This window comes from Calonectris borealis, chromosome 5 (assembly GCF_964195595.1).
Source record: "Calonectris borealis chromosome 5, bCalBor7.hap1.2, whole genome shotgun sequence".
NCBI classification, from domain to species: Eukaryota; Metazoa; Chordata; class Aves; order Procellariiformes; family Procellariidae; genus Calonectris; species Calonectris borealis.
This window is the reverse complement of record NC_134316.1, coordinates 45,885,326-45,907,103: the sequence shown is the minus strand read 5'-3', so window position 1 is coordinate 45,907,103 and position 21,778 is coordinate 45,885,326. Positions and strand designations below refer to the sequence as shown.

Genomic DNA, 21,778 nt, shown 5'->3' with positions numbered 1-21,778 from the left:
CCTTTATCATCTTCCAGCACTTATGGGCTAAGGCACAATTAAAGCAAAACTCAATTAATTTACAATTACCCAGCAATAATGATTATGTTTTCTTTTTCTCTGAACATCTGTCACGAAATGTTTTCATCTTCACTGAACATTAGTCAAACACCTGCTTCTCTGAGCTGTGATGCTGTGGGGAATCATTCTCCAACAGGGGTTTAATATGTGCCGAAATGGGAATGAGTATCTGTGCCTTTAATTAACAAGGAAAAATGTAATAATACAAAAAAACAGCTAACACCTCTCAGAAGCTGAAAGGTAAACATAAGTTCTCTTTCAAACTAAATGAGATGAGCCACTTGAAGCCATTTCAAAAATAAGGATCAAGAACCAATGACAAGGTTTTTTATCTGAAAGAAAGTGCACTGTCATTAATCTTCAGGTTTCAGAATTTTTTCTCCTCTTTTTTTCTTTGACACATTTCATTTTCTATAAAATCAGGATACAAATGTATCAGAGCAGTTTAAATATGTTCTGCCTTTTTTTGGCCATTATTTGAGATGTGCAATTCAGTCTAGATTTCCTATTCTCCTAATATATAAATGCTACCTCAATTTTACAAGAAACTGACAATTATTTGAATTGAAAATAGATTAAATGTACATGACTAAACTTAGAAAATATTAGTATTTGTTTAATGAAAAACTTTTAACTATTAATGTCAATAGATGGTGACACAGTATGAACTCAAACATTAGTTTCTTATGTTTCACATATTTTAAGGTTTGTATTACACAACTGGCAGGCTGGAAGCTCAGAGTTAGTCCTGCCACTGCTTTAATCTAAATGATGTCAGGGCAAAGGCAAAGAGATCACCACCTGATGACATTTTTATTAGTAACACTTAGGTCAATTACTATTAGCCCCTGTTCAGAATATATATGCTCAAATTAGGCTCATTTCCCAACTGTTATAGCCTTATCAGTATCAATTTCTAAAGACCAACACGGTTCCTGAAAATAGAGAAATAAAGAGAGAACCACAGTATGCATCAATGATAATGCAGTTGAATAAATGATACTGGAAAAGTGGTGAATCAATCTGAATATAAGAGACTGTGATAAATTCAGTAAAGAAATTAACAAGCTGCAATAGATGATTAATACCCTACCTACAGGAACAGCTCAGCATATATAGAGGTTATACATACTTAATGTCATAAATCACAATTTATTTTAGACATTTTATTCACTAAAAATTAACAGCTTGCTTCAGCCACATTTACTCTGTCACCAGAGTGCTATGCACACTGTCTTTGTGCTAAAAGGTAGGGATGGTTAAGTGACTGACCCCTCTTGTCTCCCTCCCGTTCCTTTATCCCCTTTCTTCACTTGAGTGAGTCTGCTTAATACTAGATTTTTATTGTAGACCTCTTAATAATACATGCAAAACCCCAAGGCCCTCATTAAACATACTGCTAGATTTCAACTACCATTTCAGATACCATATTGTCTAAGCCTAGTCTTCCATCAAGAGACTGTAATTCTAGCATCATGTATGCACAGGCTACTGATATAACCATATGGAAATCAAGTATCTGGGATTTCTTCTCTAACCACAAGAATATATGGATCTGTGCTGGATGTGAGGGTTTTATTGTACAACAAAGCAAACTACCAGCTGAGTTGCATTTAGTACATCTCCCCCAAACTCGGATAAAGATTAAACTAATTTTTACCTCCAAGCAGTTAAATTCTCAAAGAGATAACTGAGTCTCACTAATATGCATTGTTTAATCCTGCTGAGCCAGAGAATGAATTCTGTGACTTCTCTCAGCGATATGACTACATTGCAATAATAGCTACAGCTAGTATTTAGCTGATACCAATGTAGACTAGATTCTGTAGTAGTGCTAGAATCATTGCAATTACTTTAAGCAATAACTGAAGCTAAACTTTGTATCTAATCCAAAATCTTGAGACCTGCAGTTCAGGTCTCCTTAGGGCCTCATGATAGCATCATTTCTAATTTAATGAAGAAGGAAAACTAATACTGCTTTCAAGAAAATAATTGAGCGGGATCCAAGTTCTGGCAAGATCAAAATATAAAGCTGTAAGGATCTTGGAACCAAAGGGATCAGGACTAAATGGTAACTAATATCCATCATTTACACTGCCGTCTACCATCGAGAGTGGTGTGCTGGTTTTGGCTGGGATAGCGTTAATTTTCTTCACAGAAGCTAGTATGGGGCTATGTTTTGGATTTGTGCTGAAAACAGTCTTGATAACACAGGGATGCTTTCGTTACTGCTGAGCAGTGCTTACACAGAGTCAAGGCCTTTTCTGCTTCTCACCCCACCCCACCAGTGAGCAGGCTGGGGGGGGCACAAGGAGTTGGGAGGGGACACGGCTGGGACAGCTGACCCCGACTGACCAAAGGGATACTCCATACCATATGACGTCATGCTCAGCGTATAAAGCTGGGGGAAGAAGAAGGAAAGGGGGGATGTTTGGAGTGATGGTGTTTGTCTTCCCAAGTAACTGCTATGCATGATGGAGCCCTGCTTTCCTGGAGATGGCTGAACCCCTGCCTGCCAATGGGAAGTAGTGAATGAATTCCTTGTTTTGCTTTGCTTGTGTGTGTGGCTTTTGCGTTACCTATTAAACTGTCTTTATTTCAACCCACGAGTTTTCTCACTTTTATCCTTCTGATTCTCCCCCCCATCCCACTGTGGGGGAGCAAGCAAGCAACTGGGTGGTGCTTAGTTGCTGGCTGGGGTTAAAGCACGACAAGTGGTCACCATTGTTTGTGAATACCTGGACAATAAGGGAACAGATCCTAAAATGAGTGACTTAAGGTTTCTCATAAAAGCACTCAGTCTGCTCCAACAACATTCTCTCAAAATAAAAAGCCTAAAAATAAAATAGACATAATGATATATATACACATTCTAGAACATGGATAAATAATCCTAAGTCAACGATGGCAAAAAAAGAAAACTGTCACTATGAATTTGGGAACTATATATTTGGGGAAAAGCACTGCTATTTATTCCATCTGTTAACCAACACTGTGAGGGAAAGAACTGACAGAGGACCGGTCTGCTCTTCTTGCCCTAAACCCTCAAAAACAGCAGCCGTAAGAGCTATTACAGTCCAAGAGTGTAGTGGCCGGTAACTAAAACATCCATGACACTGATCACTGAAGGATAGAATAAATATGTCAGACAACTATTGAGAGAAGAGCAGATGCACAACTCTCTCAATATTAAACCCTTAAAAATTAAAAAATACATACCCGTATGGCAGCTTATGTTTTCCGGATGTATTGCCGCTGCGTGCATTCCACTGGGGCTGGCATGCATTCCTGCACCTAAGGTCAGAGAATTGAGACCCTTCAGTTCGTAAGTACACTTCAGCCACTTACACACAGTGTAAAGGAAACATTCTACTCTTATTTCTTTTCCATTATAGACTTCATGAGGTATAAAGAAATCTGAAGCAAAGGAGAAAGTTGGAAAAAAGTGGAATACATATGGGATCAGCATGTTACAAAGGTAAATCTGTTAGAGGCAGGCAATTAACTTTTCTCTTTTTTCTCTTTATTCCTATTCAATTGTCATTTTCTCCCAAATAATAAATGAATGAGGTAAGAAATCAGGCCTTTTTCAGTACTGATGGAAGGAATGACTAGCTAGAAAACATACCCAGAACAATACTTGTTCAAAATGCTTTGCAAAAGGTCTATATAGAAGTCTATGTTATTTTCTCATACTTGCCAATGAGCAAAGCTGGTGAAAATTTTTGAACGTGCTGGGCTTACACTGAGCATTGGTGTCTTTGACCATTCACAGCATTGCACTCTATCGCATGTCTAGTTTGAAAATTTCTGGTGCAAACTAGAGAACTTGTCAGTATCTCAAAAGAGACAAATTCTGAACAGCTTAATTCAAAACCAAGTAAAGATTAGGGCCATTATGACACCTGAGCTGTGTATATTTATCAGTAGTTTTAGGAGCTTTGGTTATGATTTAATGGAAACCTTGTAATGATGAAATACAGAGCGTATGCGCATGTGTGTCAGGGGGTTCTGATACCAGACCTTTCAAAAGTCTGTTCTAGATGTTTCAGTTTTAGAAAACATACATATTACAAAAAGATGAAGAAAGGCAACACATGTATGAATCACATAGCAAACGTAAAATTTTAGAAATTTCATTGAAGAGTATAAAGACAAAGGATACTGCTTTTTAAAGGACAGAAGACTCTAACTGCTGGCAAGTGCACACGAAGCAAATCCTGGGAGTGGCCCAAAGCTTGCAAAGAAAACTACAGCCATTATCATCAGTAGCTGCAATTAAAAAAAAAAAAAACAAAACCAAAACAACTTTATTTCCATATCTAAGTTTTCTTTGTAGATTTTTTTTCCTGGTATTCAGATTAATCTTTTATTGAGCATAGGTCAGAAATGCATACAAAAGCAATCTTACTAGGTACAGTTGAAAAAGGTTAGAGTGTAAAACTAATACTTTGTCATCAGTCAAAAAATCACCATTTTTTGCCAGAAAACTGGCAGAGAATTTGAACAATCCTGAGAACTAAGTTTGTCTTGTCTATGTAGAAATTACTAGTATAAAGTGCTTTACCTAATTTTTTGAGAAGTCTCAAAAGCAAGAGAATTGTAAGGACTGCATCCATCAGCACACCTGACTTCGGTATCAAAAAGGCATCCTCAGGAAAACACAGATTCCAACCATCTTTGAAAAAATATGTTGTTTCTTTTTATTGCAAACTTATACGTAGCTAAATGATACTACTGCTGAAAATAAGGATCACTCATCTAGGGAATTCCCATTTGTGACTCCTGGAAAAAAGTCTTCTGCAATTGCAAGCATGCTAGAGATACTTAACTTCAGTATTGACATGGTAATCTGATGATGCATACATGCATCAATTCCAGAGCACTAATAATAATGTATACAGAAGGAAAAAGCATTTGGAAATTTGGAAAACTCTTGTTTGCTTACGTAGCATACTCTTGTTATATTGTCGTATACAAATACAACCTTGACAAATGTTAGGAATTCTAAAAAAGCGTAAGATCAGAGTAACATAAAATTAATGAAAATACAAACAGCAATAATGAGAAAACACAGGTACAGAATACTGTTCTGATGCACACTTTGAAAACTAAATCTTCCCTAAACAGAAAGTTTGAAGACTCCAGAGCAGAGACTTTTCTCTGAACTCACTATAAGCCTTTTTATCCAATAACTTATTCTTTTCTTAATTTAAGTGATTTGGGGAGTTTCCCCAAAGCAATTTGTTTGGCTGCTGGGTGGGACTCAACTATCCTTTGAATCTGTCTGCAATAGTAAAATGTAGTTTACATTCTTTATTATTCAGTCACCGAGTGTGTGCCATGACAAACAAGTGACAGACCTCAAACAGAAACAATATGGAAGCCTGTTATTAGTCATAGCTACTGTCCTTTAATAAAAACATCCTAGTTAAAATGGACAACGATTTCACAACTCATTTGTTAGCCATACTACTGTGCAGTAAACAGTGATACACTTTGCACATCCGGTAACTGAAATTACAATGATTAATTAACATGACATATCAACGTATTGCCTTATGCATTAGACAGCTGTTCCAACTCTTTCCAGATGGATATACTTAAAGTTCTATCCTTCATGTTATGTATCACCCACTAGTGGCTAGCTGAAAACCTCAAGATGCAAAAATATTAAATGTTATAACAGAACATCAAGGTAATTTTGTATTAACAAAAATGTCTTGAGATAAAATTTCATATAGTTGTTCCGATAGGCAGTCTGTACATTGAAGAGTCTGTCCAGTTCAGCAGATGCTAATTAATGCTGATCCCTCACAGATAAGCAGCAACTTAGATTAGTTAGCTAAACAAACAGGGGAAAAGCAGGAAAAAAAATATATACTCCTGTCTATTTCTTACTCCGGCATTCACAGTAATCTTTTATGCAATTCCACTTTTAGGAATTTAATGGGATTTCTATTTTTTATTATGCTCGTACTAGGCCTAAACAATGTACTGCTTTTGCAAAAGCTTTAGTCCTTCTAGAAACCTTTTTACCTATTATTTATTGTTTCAGGATTAAGAAGTCTGAAAAATAAGAAAATACATTTTTTGCTTCTGAGAACTTAAAATTCAAAAATGCAATATCTGGAAGATAAAATTTGATGAAAAAAACAAATGTGTTGATAATTTAACTGCATTTAATTTTCTGTTTTCATTTTTTGTACATATGCAGGTTTTTTAGAGATCTGCATGAACAGAGACGAAGACCATTCTACATATAAGACAGAGACAGGGAGGAAATCAGTTGGAAACAAAGAAATTAAGTTGGCATCACTGGTAGAGAAGTTACTGGAGAAGATATTGCATAAATGAAGAGATTAATGGACATTGTTGTGCCTTGTACTAGCAGCATGCCTAAAAAACTCATTTACAACTGCCTTTCAAGCACAGACACCACTATTGCCCTGTAACCCTGCAACTGCAAGATAAATTCTAAAACAAAGTAAAGCTGGATAAAACAGACTTAGGCAAAAGAGTGGTAATGTTGGTATGAAAAAGTACATCACATAGAATTAGCCCAAACTAGTTTTTGTGGACTCCATACGTGTACTGTCAGGGGGGTCACCACTCTTTCTCAGACAGCAATAAGAGCCAGAAATACTTGCAGAGGCTTAAAGCTTACTTTCAGCACCAAATCGTTGGCTACAGCCAACAGTAGTAAGCTACTTGCCACAGAAAAGAAGTTAAAATCTACCTCCTGGTTTTGTAGGTCAGCAAGGCTAATACCAGTTATCCCAGAAATAAAACATCAGACTCAAATCAGCAAAGAATGCTATTATTTTCTTTTTCTCAACCATTGTGTATGGCTTTACCAAAAGGAAATGCTTCAAGGGAAACTCTGAAGAGACATCAACATCAACTAAACACTGCACTGAGAAAATCCAGACCGTTTTACTACAGAGGTAGTACAGCAGAGCACCTGCATTAACAGGATGCCTCTTATTAGAAAGGAACAGCATGTTCTGCAACCAATATCCATCCAGCATGAAGTCATGACAAAATAATGTATGTCTGTTCCATAAATCCTGAAGGGACAGCCCAGGAAGAAAAGAAGATGACGATGACAACGACCTCCAATCAACTGCATCGGCACATAAAGCAAAGACTGGACACCTTCACGTCAAGCCAACCATTACCTTGGTCGCATCCTCATCTTCTAGAGGTTTCTTCAGGCTCTTCAACAGATTTTATCCCTTCCTACTAGATACATAACTGTCTGTGGTGTATGCATCTGTCTCTCCATAGCATATTCCTGCAACGTGCTATCTTGAGAATGAAATAGGGCATGAGTAAGCTCTAGCCAGTTCGACAAAAGGTGACAAAACCCTATTATTCCAATGGTTCTTACACTTACCCTCCTACATTCAATTTTAAAAGCACAGAAATGAAGGATATACATTCATGTTTACTTCCAAAACTCTCATTGACTAATATGTACCAACCCAATCATCAGTGGCGTAGATATGATCTGTTTCAATTCACACTGAAATAGATTTAGCATACATGTGGTCAGTTCCTAAGTCCCAAGAGAAGAATTGAGAGCAAACAGAGTACACAAGGTAATTTCTTAAATCACTGTGCTGTTTCAGAACCAAACATATAAATATACTACCAATAACAAAGGTCATCAGCATGTAGGAAGGAACTAAGAATACTTCCTGAATCTAACTTCTGATATTTGGGCTTGGGTTTGGGGTTTTTTTTTACTAAGAATTTCTTTTCATACACACATGATGGGAAATAAGCAATATATGTAATGAAACAAAATATTAATGCAACAGAAATAAAAGCAAACACTACAAAATCATATTGAATTTAGCATTATAGACGAAATGTTTAACCCGTTTTATGACTACAATTATTATTCATATTACTGTACTGTCTAGGGATCCTACTGAATGACAAGAATCCCACTGTGACAAGAGTGGTCGAAACACATAAAATAGGAGACTCCTGGATCATAAATCTTATAATCTAAACATCAGACAAAAGGAATGAGCAACACACTCAGAAACATGAGAACATGAGCCAATATGAATCAGTGTAATAAAGAGTAGTCATAACACATCAGCAGCCCTAGAGAAATACATTTTGAGCAGGCAGATACATCCTAACCATAACGTTTTAAAATTTGGGAAACATTTTTCTGTTGTATATAAACAAAAGAAAAAGTTAAAACAAATCCATCAATCCTAAATCTATTATGTGAAAGTTCATTAGTGCTAGCCTCTGTATAATCTCTAGTGATGCACAGGTTAAAAAAATAGTCAAGCCAGCCTAAGAAGATTTGTCTATCTTTGCTGAGTAATTGAAGTTTAGTCATAAGCAAAAATCATTTTAAGAAATGTTAGTGCACAATGAACTCCATCTGAGGCAAAAAGAAACACTGTCAGTTTAATCCCACAAATCTGAACTTATTCTTTGTGTATAATAATTTTATTCCCAAGTGAAAACAAATAAAATTTTATAGATGTTACAAAGTGACCACAGATTTAAAATTATAAACTCATCATAGTTCATTCTCCAGCAATAAGCTGAAGTAGTGAAGCGAACTACTCCCATCAAGTAGTCAATTGCTTTCCAGTGTCTTGATTGGACATAACGGGTGCCTGATTCCTTCGCATTCACAAAGAAGGAAGTAGGATGTCCTGTTTTTTGGTCTCCTTCCGTTCTTCCAGGTTGCTACTGTTTGGAAAGATATCAGCAAACATACTCGGCTTCTTTAAGAGACAGATCTTTTGTAGACAGCCAAATTGGACAGCAATCTCTATATTCAGTGGATTCTCACAGCTGAGATGTAATATTCTTGTGGCTCTACTTGTAGTGGAGTAATTGAGAAGTATGCAGCTGTATTATACAAAAAAAAACCTTGCCAAAGAGAGAGCAGGAACACTAAAACAAAGCTAAAATAAAGGATTCTGAGACTGAAGAGAAGAAAATGACCTGCCTCCTATGGTCCTGTAAAAAGACTGCATTCAGATAGCGTCTCTATCGCTTGCATGTTAAGCTGCAGGTATTAGTGTATAATAAGTGCTAGCCAAAAATGGATAGAGAATGCTATGAGAATACATCTTTCATCTGGTCAAGAAACTTGCCACAGTGTGAGCTGTAAATCTTATTAGATAAGGAACATCTATACCTTGTAAGCCTCCTAAACACTTATTAGGCACATCTGATTATGGTGTTTTCTCTTTGCATCCTTGACTATACCAGTTAGGGAAAATAAGAAAATGCATTTTATAAAAAAAATAACCTGCAAGAAATATAATTTCACATGTTATTATGAAAATTCAAATACGGACACTTGCTGTCCCTTGGATTCCTGGTCAAGTAATGACCACTAGCCACTAGGCAAGGAAATCAAAACACACTAAGCAAAAAGACTTGAAGAAGGTTCATACAACCACGGTAGATAAGGCTCAGATGCAAGTAGGCAGTGGGGCTAATGGAAGAGCATAAAAATGTCATAGTCTTCAGGAAACGTCGATCTAGACGATTCTATTAAAATGTTGTGACTGGAAGATGTCGTTAAGAAAATTAGAGGAAATGGGGTGAGGTCCGATATACTTCTTAAAGAAAATGTAGGATAGTTGGGACCTTGTCTCACCATGCTCAAGAAAACCCTTCATAAACATACTAAAATAAAAACAAGATCTTGAGTCTGTATAAAGTGGAAAAACCATGGAAAATTGAAAGTAAAACCAGTACATGTATGTGTCAGCAATTATACAACATGTACAGTACAGTCCAGTGGAGATAGCTCCTTCCCTAAACAGCGTCTCCTTAAGAGTCAGCCTAAGAGCATGAAGTTAATTTTGAGCAACAGTAAAGACATTTTGGTGCAAATAATTGGCATGCCTTTGTATTAATCCAAACTTGCTTGAATTGCAGTGGCAATAGGATTCTGCTGACAAGTAAGTTGAGTCAAAGGAAACAAGCATACAAAATAAAGGAAGGTTCCACTGAAGAGCAAACATCATCAGCATTGTTAGGTGTTTGTACATGGTACCAAAAGGGGTAAAGACCAGCAAACACACCAATGGAAGGGATTCTCAGATGTCTGTAGTAATGCTGGAAGACCTCTGCCTTATGTACTTTGATTCTGAAAAAATCTTGTACACAATGAATGCAACCAGTGACACAGGCAAACAGACTAGCGATTTTTTTGCAGGCTTGGAAATTTTATATTGTCCTCTTATTTGTATCATGCAGTGCCACAGTTCATGCTTTTTAGAAATGAAAGGATACTATGAAGTCTAACCCAACCTGTTTGCGGTTGATATTTATGCATAACTTCCTTTGCTTCAGTCTTGCTCCCCATAAGCTTGCTGGTACATATAGGGGACCTCGACAAAAGTCTGTAGACTACAATTAGAATTCTAGTGGTGCCTTATGGAAATGGAATTTTTGTGAGTTTTAAATGCAATTTTAATTCAACACGATAAGTAAACCAAAGTTTGTGCCCTTTGACAGCCTGCTCCCAAGCCACCCAAATATGAATGAAACTGTAATATAATAACAACCAATGATCAGAATATGACCAGCATGATGTTTATATACGAGTCGGACTGGTATTAGGCAAAATCAAAAGCAGGGTTGCAAATTTTAAGTATTTCTGGCAAAGAGCGATGATTTTGCTGGCAGAGGTCCTTAACCCAGCATTGAAAGGTTTATTTGTGGCTTTATAAACTGATATAGCAACTTAAATTAAAAGTACAATATCATGTCTCTCCTTCCCACCTCCCAAACCAAGTAAATGATTTTTACCTGGATTCTTCAGACAGTTGAGAGATTACATTGCAAAGAAACTTATGACCTGGGAAAACAAAAGTTCAATTCACTGTTTTGAAAAAGTTCCAAATGGTAGGTACTACTCCACTGGCATGAAGGAAAATCTCCCTCCCCTTATCAAGAATTTGTAATGAAAATGTTCTGGTTTATATTCTATTATGTTCCTAGCTTAGAAGATAAGACCCTTATTTTATAAATGCATACCAAATAAACATAAAACCCATTATGAAGGAAACTTTCACACTGTGAATATCTCTCCATAAGAAAAATATCACCAGTCCTCGTTTCTGAAAAACTGGTAAAGGAGAGATATCTTTCTGATAATTGCAAGCTTCCTTAAAATTCAGTGGCAGAAGAGGTAGACAAAAGACTTCTCTGAAGGTAAATATTTAAAAATTTTGAAATAAAATGTCATCCTTCATGAACAAATCCATAATACTCCGCAATTCACAGGGACAGGACGTTAGTAGAGGAGGCTTGGGAATCCCATGCATCTGATTGTAGGATGGACTGAAAATCAAGGACAGAACTCAGGTTGGTGTAATTGCGGTGGTAGCAGCAAACTGCTGATGATGACCCCAATCTCCAGGTGCACCAATGTCACAGAAGACTAGTTAACTGAACTACTCAGAATAAATTTCTTAACCCAGCTGGTAAGAAGCAAGTAGAATATTCAGTTTCCAGAGACTACCTTTACCTGGCAATAAGTTATTACAGAGAACATGACAATGATAATGTAAAATAGCAAAGAAGGAAAGAGTACTGTTCATATTCTTTTTTATGAACACAACACGCGCACACACACACATGCACAAATGCTTCTTAAAGAGGAAAAATTTAATTAAATATTAGCTTGTTTAAGAGAGTATGAGGACTGTCTTTGTTTTATGGATGTCAGACTTGGTGGTTTGGTATGAGGCAAAAATTACATGACTGGATTGTTGCAAAGCTACAAAGCAAACAGAAGAAACAGGATGTATACTTGCTTGCTTGCAACCATTCTGTCTAATATCTTAACGAGTTCACAACTGCCAAAAGATTCAGCTTTCTTTCGGGTATTTAAGACAAAATTTTTATTTCCTGCTATTTCACTTTTCTGTGAGCTACAATAAAAATTTGGGGGGGTCTCATTTTCATTTACCCATGGATCCTTCCATACTACCTGGACTCCACTGTAACTGAGAATAAAGTCTCTAATATTCATTTTTTTTAATATAAAACAAATTAAGTTTTAATGTCGCAAGGTCCCAGGATTCCAAGATGTAATTAACTGGTAGTCTTAAAGGAAACAAATCTCTAGAAACAGATGCATCTAGTAAGCAGCCCATTGCTAGGTTTCTTCCTCTGAGAAATACTGCATTATAAGCACTAGAGGATCATATGGCCCAGGGGAATAAGGTCATAGCATCTACATTAGTACATTTCTTAATTATTAACAATAATTTTATAATTTCATACCATTTCATGACCATTTTCTCAAAGATGATGAGCTAATTATTCATTAGGTACTCAGAATACGTAAGGAGGCACATGTACCTTGCCAAGTATTTTGTCAGATATAGTCTGTTGAGGAATTGCCACATTATATAGGTATGTCTTCTATAACATCAGTGTTTTCAGTTCTCTCGTTCAGTTCTCTCATCAAAAGATCTGCTCTTGCCTTTGGGCTCATCTTAGACGTTCTGTTATTTATCTTCTTTAGTGGTATTTTCAATTGAGTTACCTGACTATGGAGGAATTTTCATATGTTAATTCATTTATGAATAGTATTTCTGCATCACACTCTAAGAAATGAGCTGAAAATTATGAGCTCTCAAGCTGTAAGCAGAGAGTTTCAAAAATAAAACATTTTCAAAATCTATATATATCAAATAGACAATGTAGTATTTGTAGAGAAACAATTAAATTAGTTTTCCCAAAGACAAAATGCATTGATCTAATCGCTAAGGAAGAAATGTGTGTGGGTTTGGATTTTTTTTCAAGTTGAAAAGGAAAGTAGCAATAGCTTTATACGTACAATTCAAATTTAAGTAAAAAAAGTTGTAATTTAGCCTACATTTGTGAAATACCACAAGTTTGGCTAAGTTAGTGGAAAATTTATCAGAATCACGTAGACAGGAAACTAACATCGAATAGCTTCCTTAGTAGTTCCAAAATACAGAAACACCAGTTAACTCTAGCCATCTTTAGTCACAAAAATCCATCACCTTTAGCATTTCTCAGCCACTCTTACTCATTTGCCTTTATCCTTCAATCTGTCTTTAAATCCCATTTGGTATCTATGCTCATTTTTACTGATATGTCTATTTAATACTACTAACAGGCAATTTATCTCTTTTTTCCACAGCAGTTTTCAACTTTGATTTTGTTATTCTTTGTCAAGACACAAGCTAGTTTTGCAACTGAGGAACACATAACTGGAAGGGATCTACAGGATCAGTTCTGCAAGTAATGTCAGAGAGAACTACTTTGTTAATTCCTTTACATACCAATCAAGTTCCATCTTACTCACCACTATTTCAATTGGAAGACTGTTGCTGAACTTCACAGCGCCAGAGATTTCCTTTTACTTTTCAGCCTAAAATTTATTCATGGTCAAGCACATCCATTTGTTATGTCAACACCGTCCTTGGTCTATTCATAAATATAATTAAATAACCTTTTAACTTTTGCTTTGTTAAAATCAACCAGCCATGCTTTTTTAATCTTTACTCATGTGGCATTTTCTAAGCGTCTGAATAGTGAACATTTCTGCACTTCCAGTATTCCAGATTGGATTGCACTAGAACCTGTATAATGTTATATCTATTTGGAAATAATCTCTTGATATCTCATACATTTTTTTCATATATATATACACACACATAACCCCCAAATCTACAAATTTGTTTGTAAATCTGTTTTATAAATTATCTCTTTTCTTAATAGAGAGCAGACTAGCAACAGATTTCAAAACACTAAGAATTACTAACAATTTTTTGTCATGCATAAAAATTCATCGTTGTGTATATTTTCTTGGAATCTACTATTTTTGGGGGTAAATTGTTAGATTTTTTTAGAGTACTCTAGATTGACGGGTTCTATAAATGGGATAACCTGAAGTATTTTACTTAAAAGCAACTACATGCAATGCCGAAATGATAAATGGCCATCTATAATACCCTAAAAAAAAAATTTTCAGAAGAGAAACACAGAAGGTAAAAGAACAGTGCTAGAAAGTAAATGTAAGAAATTGAGCCACTGAAGTCATCCTGCTGAAACCCACTGTCCACAGAACTGAGAAACACTGTGCCACTAGCAGTTGTTGTACTACATAATGGGCGTTTAAAAATTCAACGAAACTCCAGCTACTTTTTCCTTTGTGAGTTTTGTGGTTTGTTTTGTTTCTTTTTAATCAAAGGCAACGTCCAGAAACATTATCAGTACTAAAGAATCTGTTCATGGCATTGTTTTACAAAAGTTCCTAACAGACAGTGACTATTTTATTGTTGGATGTATCCTTTATTTTATTAATGATGAGAAGTAATCAATGGAATGCTAAAAATAAACTTGTAAAGAAATCTAGTCTGAAATCTGAATCTGTTGTTTGAAGCAAGTTCAGTGGTCACGGTAACACCAGTTAAAGATTGACTCTTGCCCATTGTGAAATAGGCATGGCTCTTCTAAAAAGGTCACAATTTTTTCAAATATAGGCACCATGTTTTAAATTTTGCACATACAAAATATGTTCATGTCACTCAAATTACACAATGTGGCAGTGTTATAAGTCTGAACATTATTGTCAATTAATGGCAGAGAAAAGAGCCCAAAGCTCACGTAAGACTAATGACTGGGACAAATCCTGAAAAGAGACAAAAAGTATAAAACAACAGTTTTCCTGTTGTATGTGGTTTTGTGTGTGCATGTGTGAGAGTGCATATAACAAAAAATGTTTAAGAGTAAGTTCAGATAATAGCCCATCCATTTGTTCTCAGCTTCTTATCCAGTTTCATTGCTAAAGGCTTTGATTTTAACTGCACGTTAAAATGCAAATTCAGATCCCATATAAACCATTAGTTAGTGTGTTGACTGGTTTGAACCAATCAAAATTGAGAATTACTGCCGAATGTCTTCCTTTTAATCTACTTGTCAGCCTCTGGGTATGTAGGATACTTGACTGTCTCAATTTTCTCCTTAACTTTATAGGACGGGTAGAGGCCTGTTCTTCCTAATTTCCTATTGATGCCTTTTGAATAACCATCCCAGTGGTTTCCAGCTACTCCAATTATATCTCCAGGTTCCATAGGAATTTCATCAGCAGTTCGTGGATGATGAGCATAAATAGCAATCTGGTTGTGGGCATTCTGTCCCCCAAAGTAGTAGATATCATCCAAAGAATGGAAATATGCTGAAGCATCTGGATGCAACGTCTGCATAATTTCATAGGCAACTCGACAAACCTTAGAAATAAAAACAGAAGAGAAGTCATAAATATTGTGTGTGCCTGCAATATACCACAAAAGTCAGCAACCAATGTGTAACAATTCAATTTCACAAGAGGATCAAGTTTTGGAATGTCCAGGTAAAAACAAAACAAAAACCTGCATATTCACTAACAAGAAGCATTCAATTTTGCAGCATTTTAATTAGCACTCAGGTGATCAGATTTGGTAAATAAATAGGTAATTAGAACAGAGTACTTTTCAGTAAAAATTGAAAACATCTATATGAACACTAGCCATCCTGCTTTTTAAAATTAATGATATGTAGCCAATCAAATGTAAAAGCATTGTCTTCCTTTTCTACTACTGCAAAAAACTGTATGTTACTTCCTTTTGAAACTTTAGAACTTACATTTTCAAAATTTATTCCGCAATAATAAGGCTTTACATTTACTTTTCTAAAGGAAGCTCCAATTATCACAATCAAGCAGTTCCAGAACGCTGTTAATACTAGAACAGTGATAGAATTATGACTGTTGGCAAATTGGAAGACAACTAAATTAAGTTGAACTCCAGCAAGACAATAATGATGTTGAGGTGAGGAGAAAGATGCATTTTGAAGTGTCACTGTATCACATTTTATGAAGGGAATTTTCTTCAGACTGAAAACAGGTCCCCACATCAGAATCGTGTTGTATCTCTCAGAGCTGCCAGAAACACAAAAGGCTGCCACTAGATTAAACAAAGTTCTTTTCAACAGTTGGCTAGAAAGCTCTCCTCTGTCAGGTGTCTGATTTAGCCACTGTGACCTTTCTGACTTCTAATCTGCGTTATTGTATCTTTCTCTGATTTTGCGTAAGCTAACAATACAGCAGGCTTCTTCAATATGAAGAAGCATTTGAGCTCTTTCATAATTTTCAGTCTATGTAAATATAGTAAAGCTTGATTTTACTTTTCTTTTCTCCTTCTGAAGATACGGGAGAATAGAACTTTGATCAGTCAAACTAGACATATTTGTACTTTCCTAGCTTCTTTGAGAGAGGCATTTGCTTTAAAAATGTAATAGATTTCCTTTTATCCCTCTCCATCTGATCTTTGTAATAACTTTTCAGAAGTAGCTTCAGAAGATCAGGCTGAAGTTAATTATTTCGAAGTACTTATTACACCCTGTAATATAGAAAACAAATTTTGATACATTGGTAAGAAGTTACTTATTTTATGGCTTCTGTGACTGTTTTTGATGTTTTGTTCTCTGCATGTGTGTGCACCCTAGGAGGAGGATACACACACACTCTGTAAAAGATTTTAAATCTTTTCAGTAGAATTGCTTTTTAGTGAGTGTAAGTGTCCTGCATACGTGACATAAAACATACAATATCTCCTCTCAGCAATTGTTTCCTTTGTAGCGCCAAACCTGGGTAACTAAACTATAAGCTGTTGAAGGCAGTAGGCAAAGAGTCCACATGCAGAATTATAGTTAAAGCCAGCCTCCCATTTTTTATTCATAGATTCACTTGTTTTGCTGCCTGTATACTTACATGTACAATGCAAAATACAAAGACTAATAAGTCCTGGAAGGAAATAAGATTATGAAGAAAAATACATCAGGCAGAGGGAGCTACGATTTCATCTAAATGAATACTGAAGAGACAAAAAAGCTCTTTGTTTAATGTGCAATCTTAATTCTATTACTGTGTTCTGATTTGTGTAACTACCATGTGGCTTTTCTATACATCTCAATTAATGTGATGTTGCTGAAATACAGTGCCAAGGTAGGTTGTTTCCCTTGAGTCCACATCACTTGATAGGCCTAATTTCTTTAACAGCAGTATTTTAATGAAATATCTGTTCTTCAGCTTGTATCAGTATTCGTTCAATTTTGGTAGCATAAATAAGAATTAATATAGGCGTCTTCCTAAAGCACCTGAATCTATTCACATATACTGTAATTTTCCCTTAATATATCTGTAATGAAGTTTTGACTCTTTCTGGCAAGGAAAAGAAAATGGAAAAAAGTCAGCATACAATTGATTAATGTGAAAGTCCAAAATCACACTGGAAATAAATTAGACTACATTCTTATCCTTACTTTCTCTTCATACAGATTGGACAAAAGATGGTCATTAACAGCCTGATTTTGCTTACCTTCAATGCCAAAGTAACTACCAAACTGTTTATTTCATTGATGAAAGGACAGGGATAGTAGTTCAAATGTTAGAGATCAGAGGATCAAAATTTTAAACCCATAAAAGAGAAATCTTTCTGAACAGTGGGAAAACTTGCAACAGACCTTAGAAAAGCCCAATATGTGAAAATACTGGAGAGATCCACATTGTTGCATGACCACCAAAACTGACGCTAAATGATTTCTGAGTAGTTTGAATTATTAAAGCACAAGAAATTGCCCAGAATAAATTAAGTAGATGGCTGGACCAAATTCATAGTCCCAGCTATTGAGAGTAACAGGCTAATACAGGATCTCCTAGACTTCAGTAGAATTTTCTGCAGCTCTGGAAAACCAAATATGTCATCCAGCAAACACGTCTATTGTCAAACCCAGGGAGATGCAGAATGAGACTGGAGCTCAAAGGTACCATGTACCTCAAAGGTACCCTCAAAGGGGTTTGTACCAGACGACCTCCAGAGGTCCCCATCAACCTGTATCACCTTAACTATGTCAATGTATTTTAACATATATTCTTCTTTTGAAATTACTCCAACACTTACAATTCAATTACAATATATTCTGTCCAAGCTATTTGTACCTATATTTAAAAGTGTTTCTTCTATGTATATACCCAGTGTTTTATTTATAGCAAACATTTACCACTTAACACAGCTATCTGAATATAATAATAGCAGAAAATGTTATAGATTTCTTATTAAGTTTTTATCCAAGACCACATAATTCTTCCTTTAGAATATCAACTGTCTCGAGACGAATGCATCTGTGGCATTTAAGACATACAGCCCTAGGTCTTGGCTAATGATCACCTCTTTCACTGTGATATGCATTCAGTGGACATACTTCAGCTGAATCAAACATTATTATAAAAGTGGATGGCTCCTCACAGGCTTTTCTTAGTGAGGATTTTTACTTTGGATTCATGTCTTGGTCTGAATTAGCCTGTATTAATAACCTTCTAAATACGCTATAAAATGTCATTTTCTTCACAGAGTTTGGTGAATAGTGAAAAAATTGTATCCACAAAAGCATGATTGAGGGATAAGAGGAGTTTTTTGGTTTTGCTGTCTTCTTGCCATGGTAATGTTAATAAGAATTCTGGCTGTCAAGGTCACTATATCACTGTGTTGATCATAGATTAGTAATAATATTATGCTTGTTACCTATCTAGTTGTCATTACAGTGCAGAAGACAATTTACATTTGAGGTTGTGGAAAACATTTCTTTTTGAAGTTAATTTTAACTTTCAGTTTTTTGTCCACTTCCATGTAATAGTACAATCATGTGTGATCATAATCTATCGCCATCTATTGTTGAATGCTTTCCTAACTAGGAGTGTCACCTAAGAGCATATACGACAACAGTAGGTAAAAAACATTCACTCTGTTTGATTTCAATCATATTTTGCTGTACTTGAATTAGGTAGATCAGCAGATCAGTGACAAAATACTGCTTTCTGATCTTTTTTAATTTTAAAACAGCTTTTTACAACAGCTTTTCATGATATATGAATTTAATATACAATATGACATAATAAAGAAGAAAATGCCAACAATGACAATTATATGATTCAGTTTTCTAATGGACTCCGACTTGCTTCATCAGACCACTCAAGAAAGGAAGCTTGTAGCATATAATTATCTGCAACAAGAAGTCTCTATGAATTACAGTGATAAAATTCACATCTATTGCGCTGCCGCTGGATTGCTAAAAATCTAATAGACTGAAGAGAAAATAAATGTCTGCTTTCTTCATTCTTTTCCATTCCCACAATCAATTAAGGCAACAGCAGACATGTTTGAACTGTAGTAGAGTGCAATGATGTGTAGAAATGGATGGACACAAGTTATATATTAACTTTATGCAAAATTAAGAAGTGTTAAACATGTTTAAAATTATTTTTACTTATTTTAAATGCCTTAACTAAGCTGCATAGAAGTGGATGGATACAAGTCATACATTAACTTTATGCAAAACAAGGAACTTTTAAACATGTTTAATATTATTTCTTGCTTATTTCAAATGTCTTAATTTGAAACTTCAATTGAAGAGAAATAATCAACCAGTGCTTACAGTCCTCTAAATGTTCACATAGCATACCAAGCTTTTAATGCTTCCCTGAAATTTTCATGAGAGAGCAGTTTACCTGGGACGAGAATGTACAGACCAGGAAGTCTGCCTGAGACAAAAAGTGAATATCCAGAATAACACCTCTTAGGGAGTTTTCAGTGTATCGGTTATGAAGTCCTGCTGACCAGGATATGGAGTTATCACTGATAAATTCATAATTTGGATACCTGTGAAAATACAATACACTGTTAACAGCCAAGTCTAATTCTATTTTTTTAAATTATTTTCTTTTTAAGAAGCATCAGCTTTGCTGCAAGATAAGGTTGTTAATTTGTTTTAAGTGAGTCTCTGCTTTACAGGGAATGAATTATAATTTTGCTGAACACTCTAGAATGTTACTGCTGCCTCCAAGCATGCCCTCTCTTTATCCAGAAAAAAAAAACTAAATACAAAGACGCTGTAAGTCTGACGGATCTTAAATATATAAGTGAAAATATATCAGGAAGTACACGCCACATTCTGCTAATGCTACTGATTTTAGATGAAATATATTCAGATCACTTCGCTTTCTCTACTACTAAATAGAACATGGGATTGTGTCTTTACTAGACTACATTTTGTTTATTACCATACTCTTTATTAGATACTGATTATGACACTGTCCAAGAAAATCAGTCACCTGTAAAAGGGACATATTAAATAAACTAATCTAAACTAACCAAAAAAAAAAAGTAGTCTTTCACTATTATTAAGGCCGCATGGAGAACAAATTTTGCAATTTACTGATCAAAAGGAAATACAAAGACAGGTAAAATTTCATGTCAATACACCTTTCTTAGCATATCATAAACAAAATAGTAATACTTTAAGTCAAAATATTTTTATTTGAAATATAAAACCTTGTTTTATATTATTTTAAAAATAAAATTTCAAGTTTTTAACATGTAACAATGACTTCGAAAGAAAAAAAAATCCTTTTTAAAAAAGTTAAAAAAATGGTCTTTTCTCGAAACATTTGTAGCTCTTTACTGGGAAACTGAAATTTGAGATAAACTGCAAAAAGTAGCACGAATTAATTAAATTTTCAGTCAGCCTCCTACCAAAAAATAAGTTTTATACGAAAATTCCAGGTAGATGTAACAAAGATGATAATTACATTGCTGTTACACAATAATTATATTTCAATCATGAAGTGCAATTCATGCAACTAACCTGCCAACTACAAAACTTCAGCTACAGGGCTAATTATAAAATAATTTAAATAAAATCTATTTTTCAAATTTACAACTTCACAGCAATTATAAAGCAATAATAAGATAATTAAGATACGTCAGTAAGACAGTAAGGCAGCTAATATTACATTTGTGAGAATTAATCATTCTTATACTGTTTAATAAAGAAAATCAGAATATAAAGCAGACTGTAATGCTAGAGCAACAATAACTTAGACCTGTAACTAGATGCTTCAAAGCCTGACAATCCTGTGCTGGACATTGCTCAAAATAAGGTTTACACTCACGAGTTCTTGGAAAGTTACTGAAGTTAGCACGCACTTGTATACAACAACGCAGCATGTGCATATACTCTGGACACATGGTGGACATGATTATGACAACCTCTTGTAAGAATATGCCTAATTTATTCAATTTTAATGTTAAAACTATGGGAAAACTATTTTCAAAAGTGAAATGGGCAAATATATTAGGCTTTTCCATCTAACATTCACTAGCCGTGACTACCAAATCAGGAAATTTCTCTCAAGAGCGAATCAAAAAGACGTATGCAAAACTTCTACGTTTGAGGAAGAATTTTAACTTACCTTCATAGTGATTTTAATAGAATTTTATGTTCCCAAGAGAAACACCTGCTCTAACAAAAAATAATATATGTATGGTAGATTTCCCAGAGATAGCATGACAACTTTAAAGAGTGCATCTGATCATGAATGTCAGGGGAAGTTCATGTTACATTAAAAACAAGACAAAACAAAACAAAAAAAAAAAAGAAGGAAGAAAAGGTGGAAATATTATTCATTTGGAATAACTGATAAGACCTCTTCTGAGAAGTTATAGAAGCATATGGATCAAGAAATAGTGTTTTCAAGATGAACTCTATCACAATAATCATTTTCTTTCTTATCCTGTCATGTCTAACATTTTTTGTCAATATTTAACCAGCTGTCAAAATACAACAGATTACAACACAA

At 35.0% G+C, this 21,778-nt stretch overlaps 1 protein-coding gene across 1 annotated transcript in view; it reads right to left on the bottom strand.

Moving 5' to 3' along the window:
- Positions 1-11,720: 11,720 nt before the first annotated feature.
- FUT8 (fucosyltransferase 8) overlaps positions 11,721-21,778 on the bottom strand; it is a 135,461-nt gene continuing 125,403 nt past the window's right edge. The window contains exons 11-12 of the mRNA XM_075152280.1: positions 19,649-19,799; positions 11,721-15,335 (exon numbers count right to left, since the gene is read on the bottom strand). Of these exons, the coding sequence (XP_075008381.1) occupies positions 15,018-15,335; positions 19,649-19,799 (469 nt within the window). The 3' untranslated portion in view covers positions 11,721-15,017. The remainder of the gene's footprint in view (positions 15,336-19,648; positions 19,800-21,778) is intronic.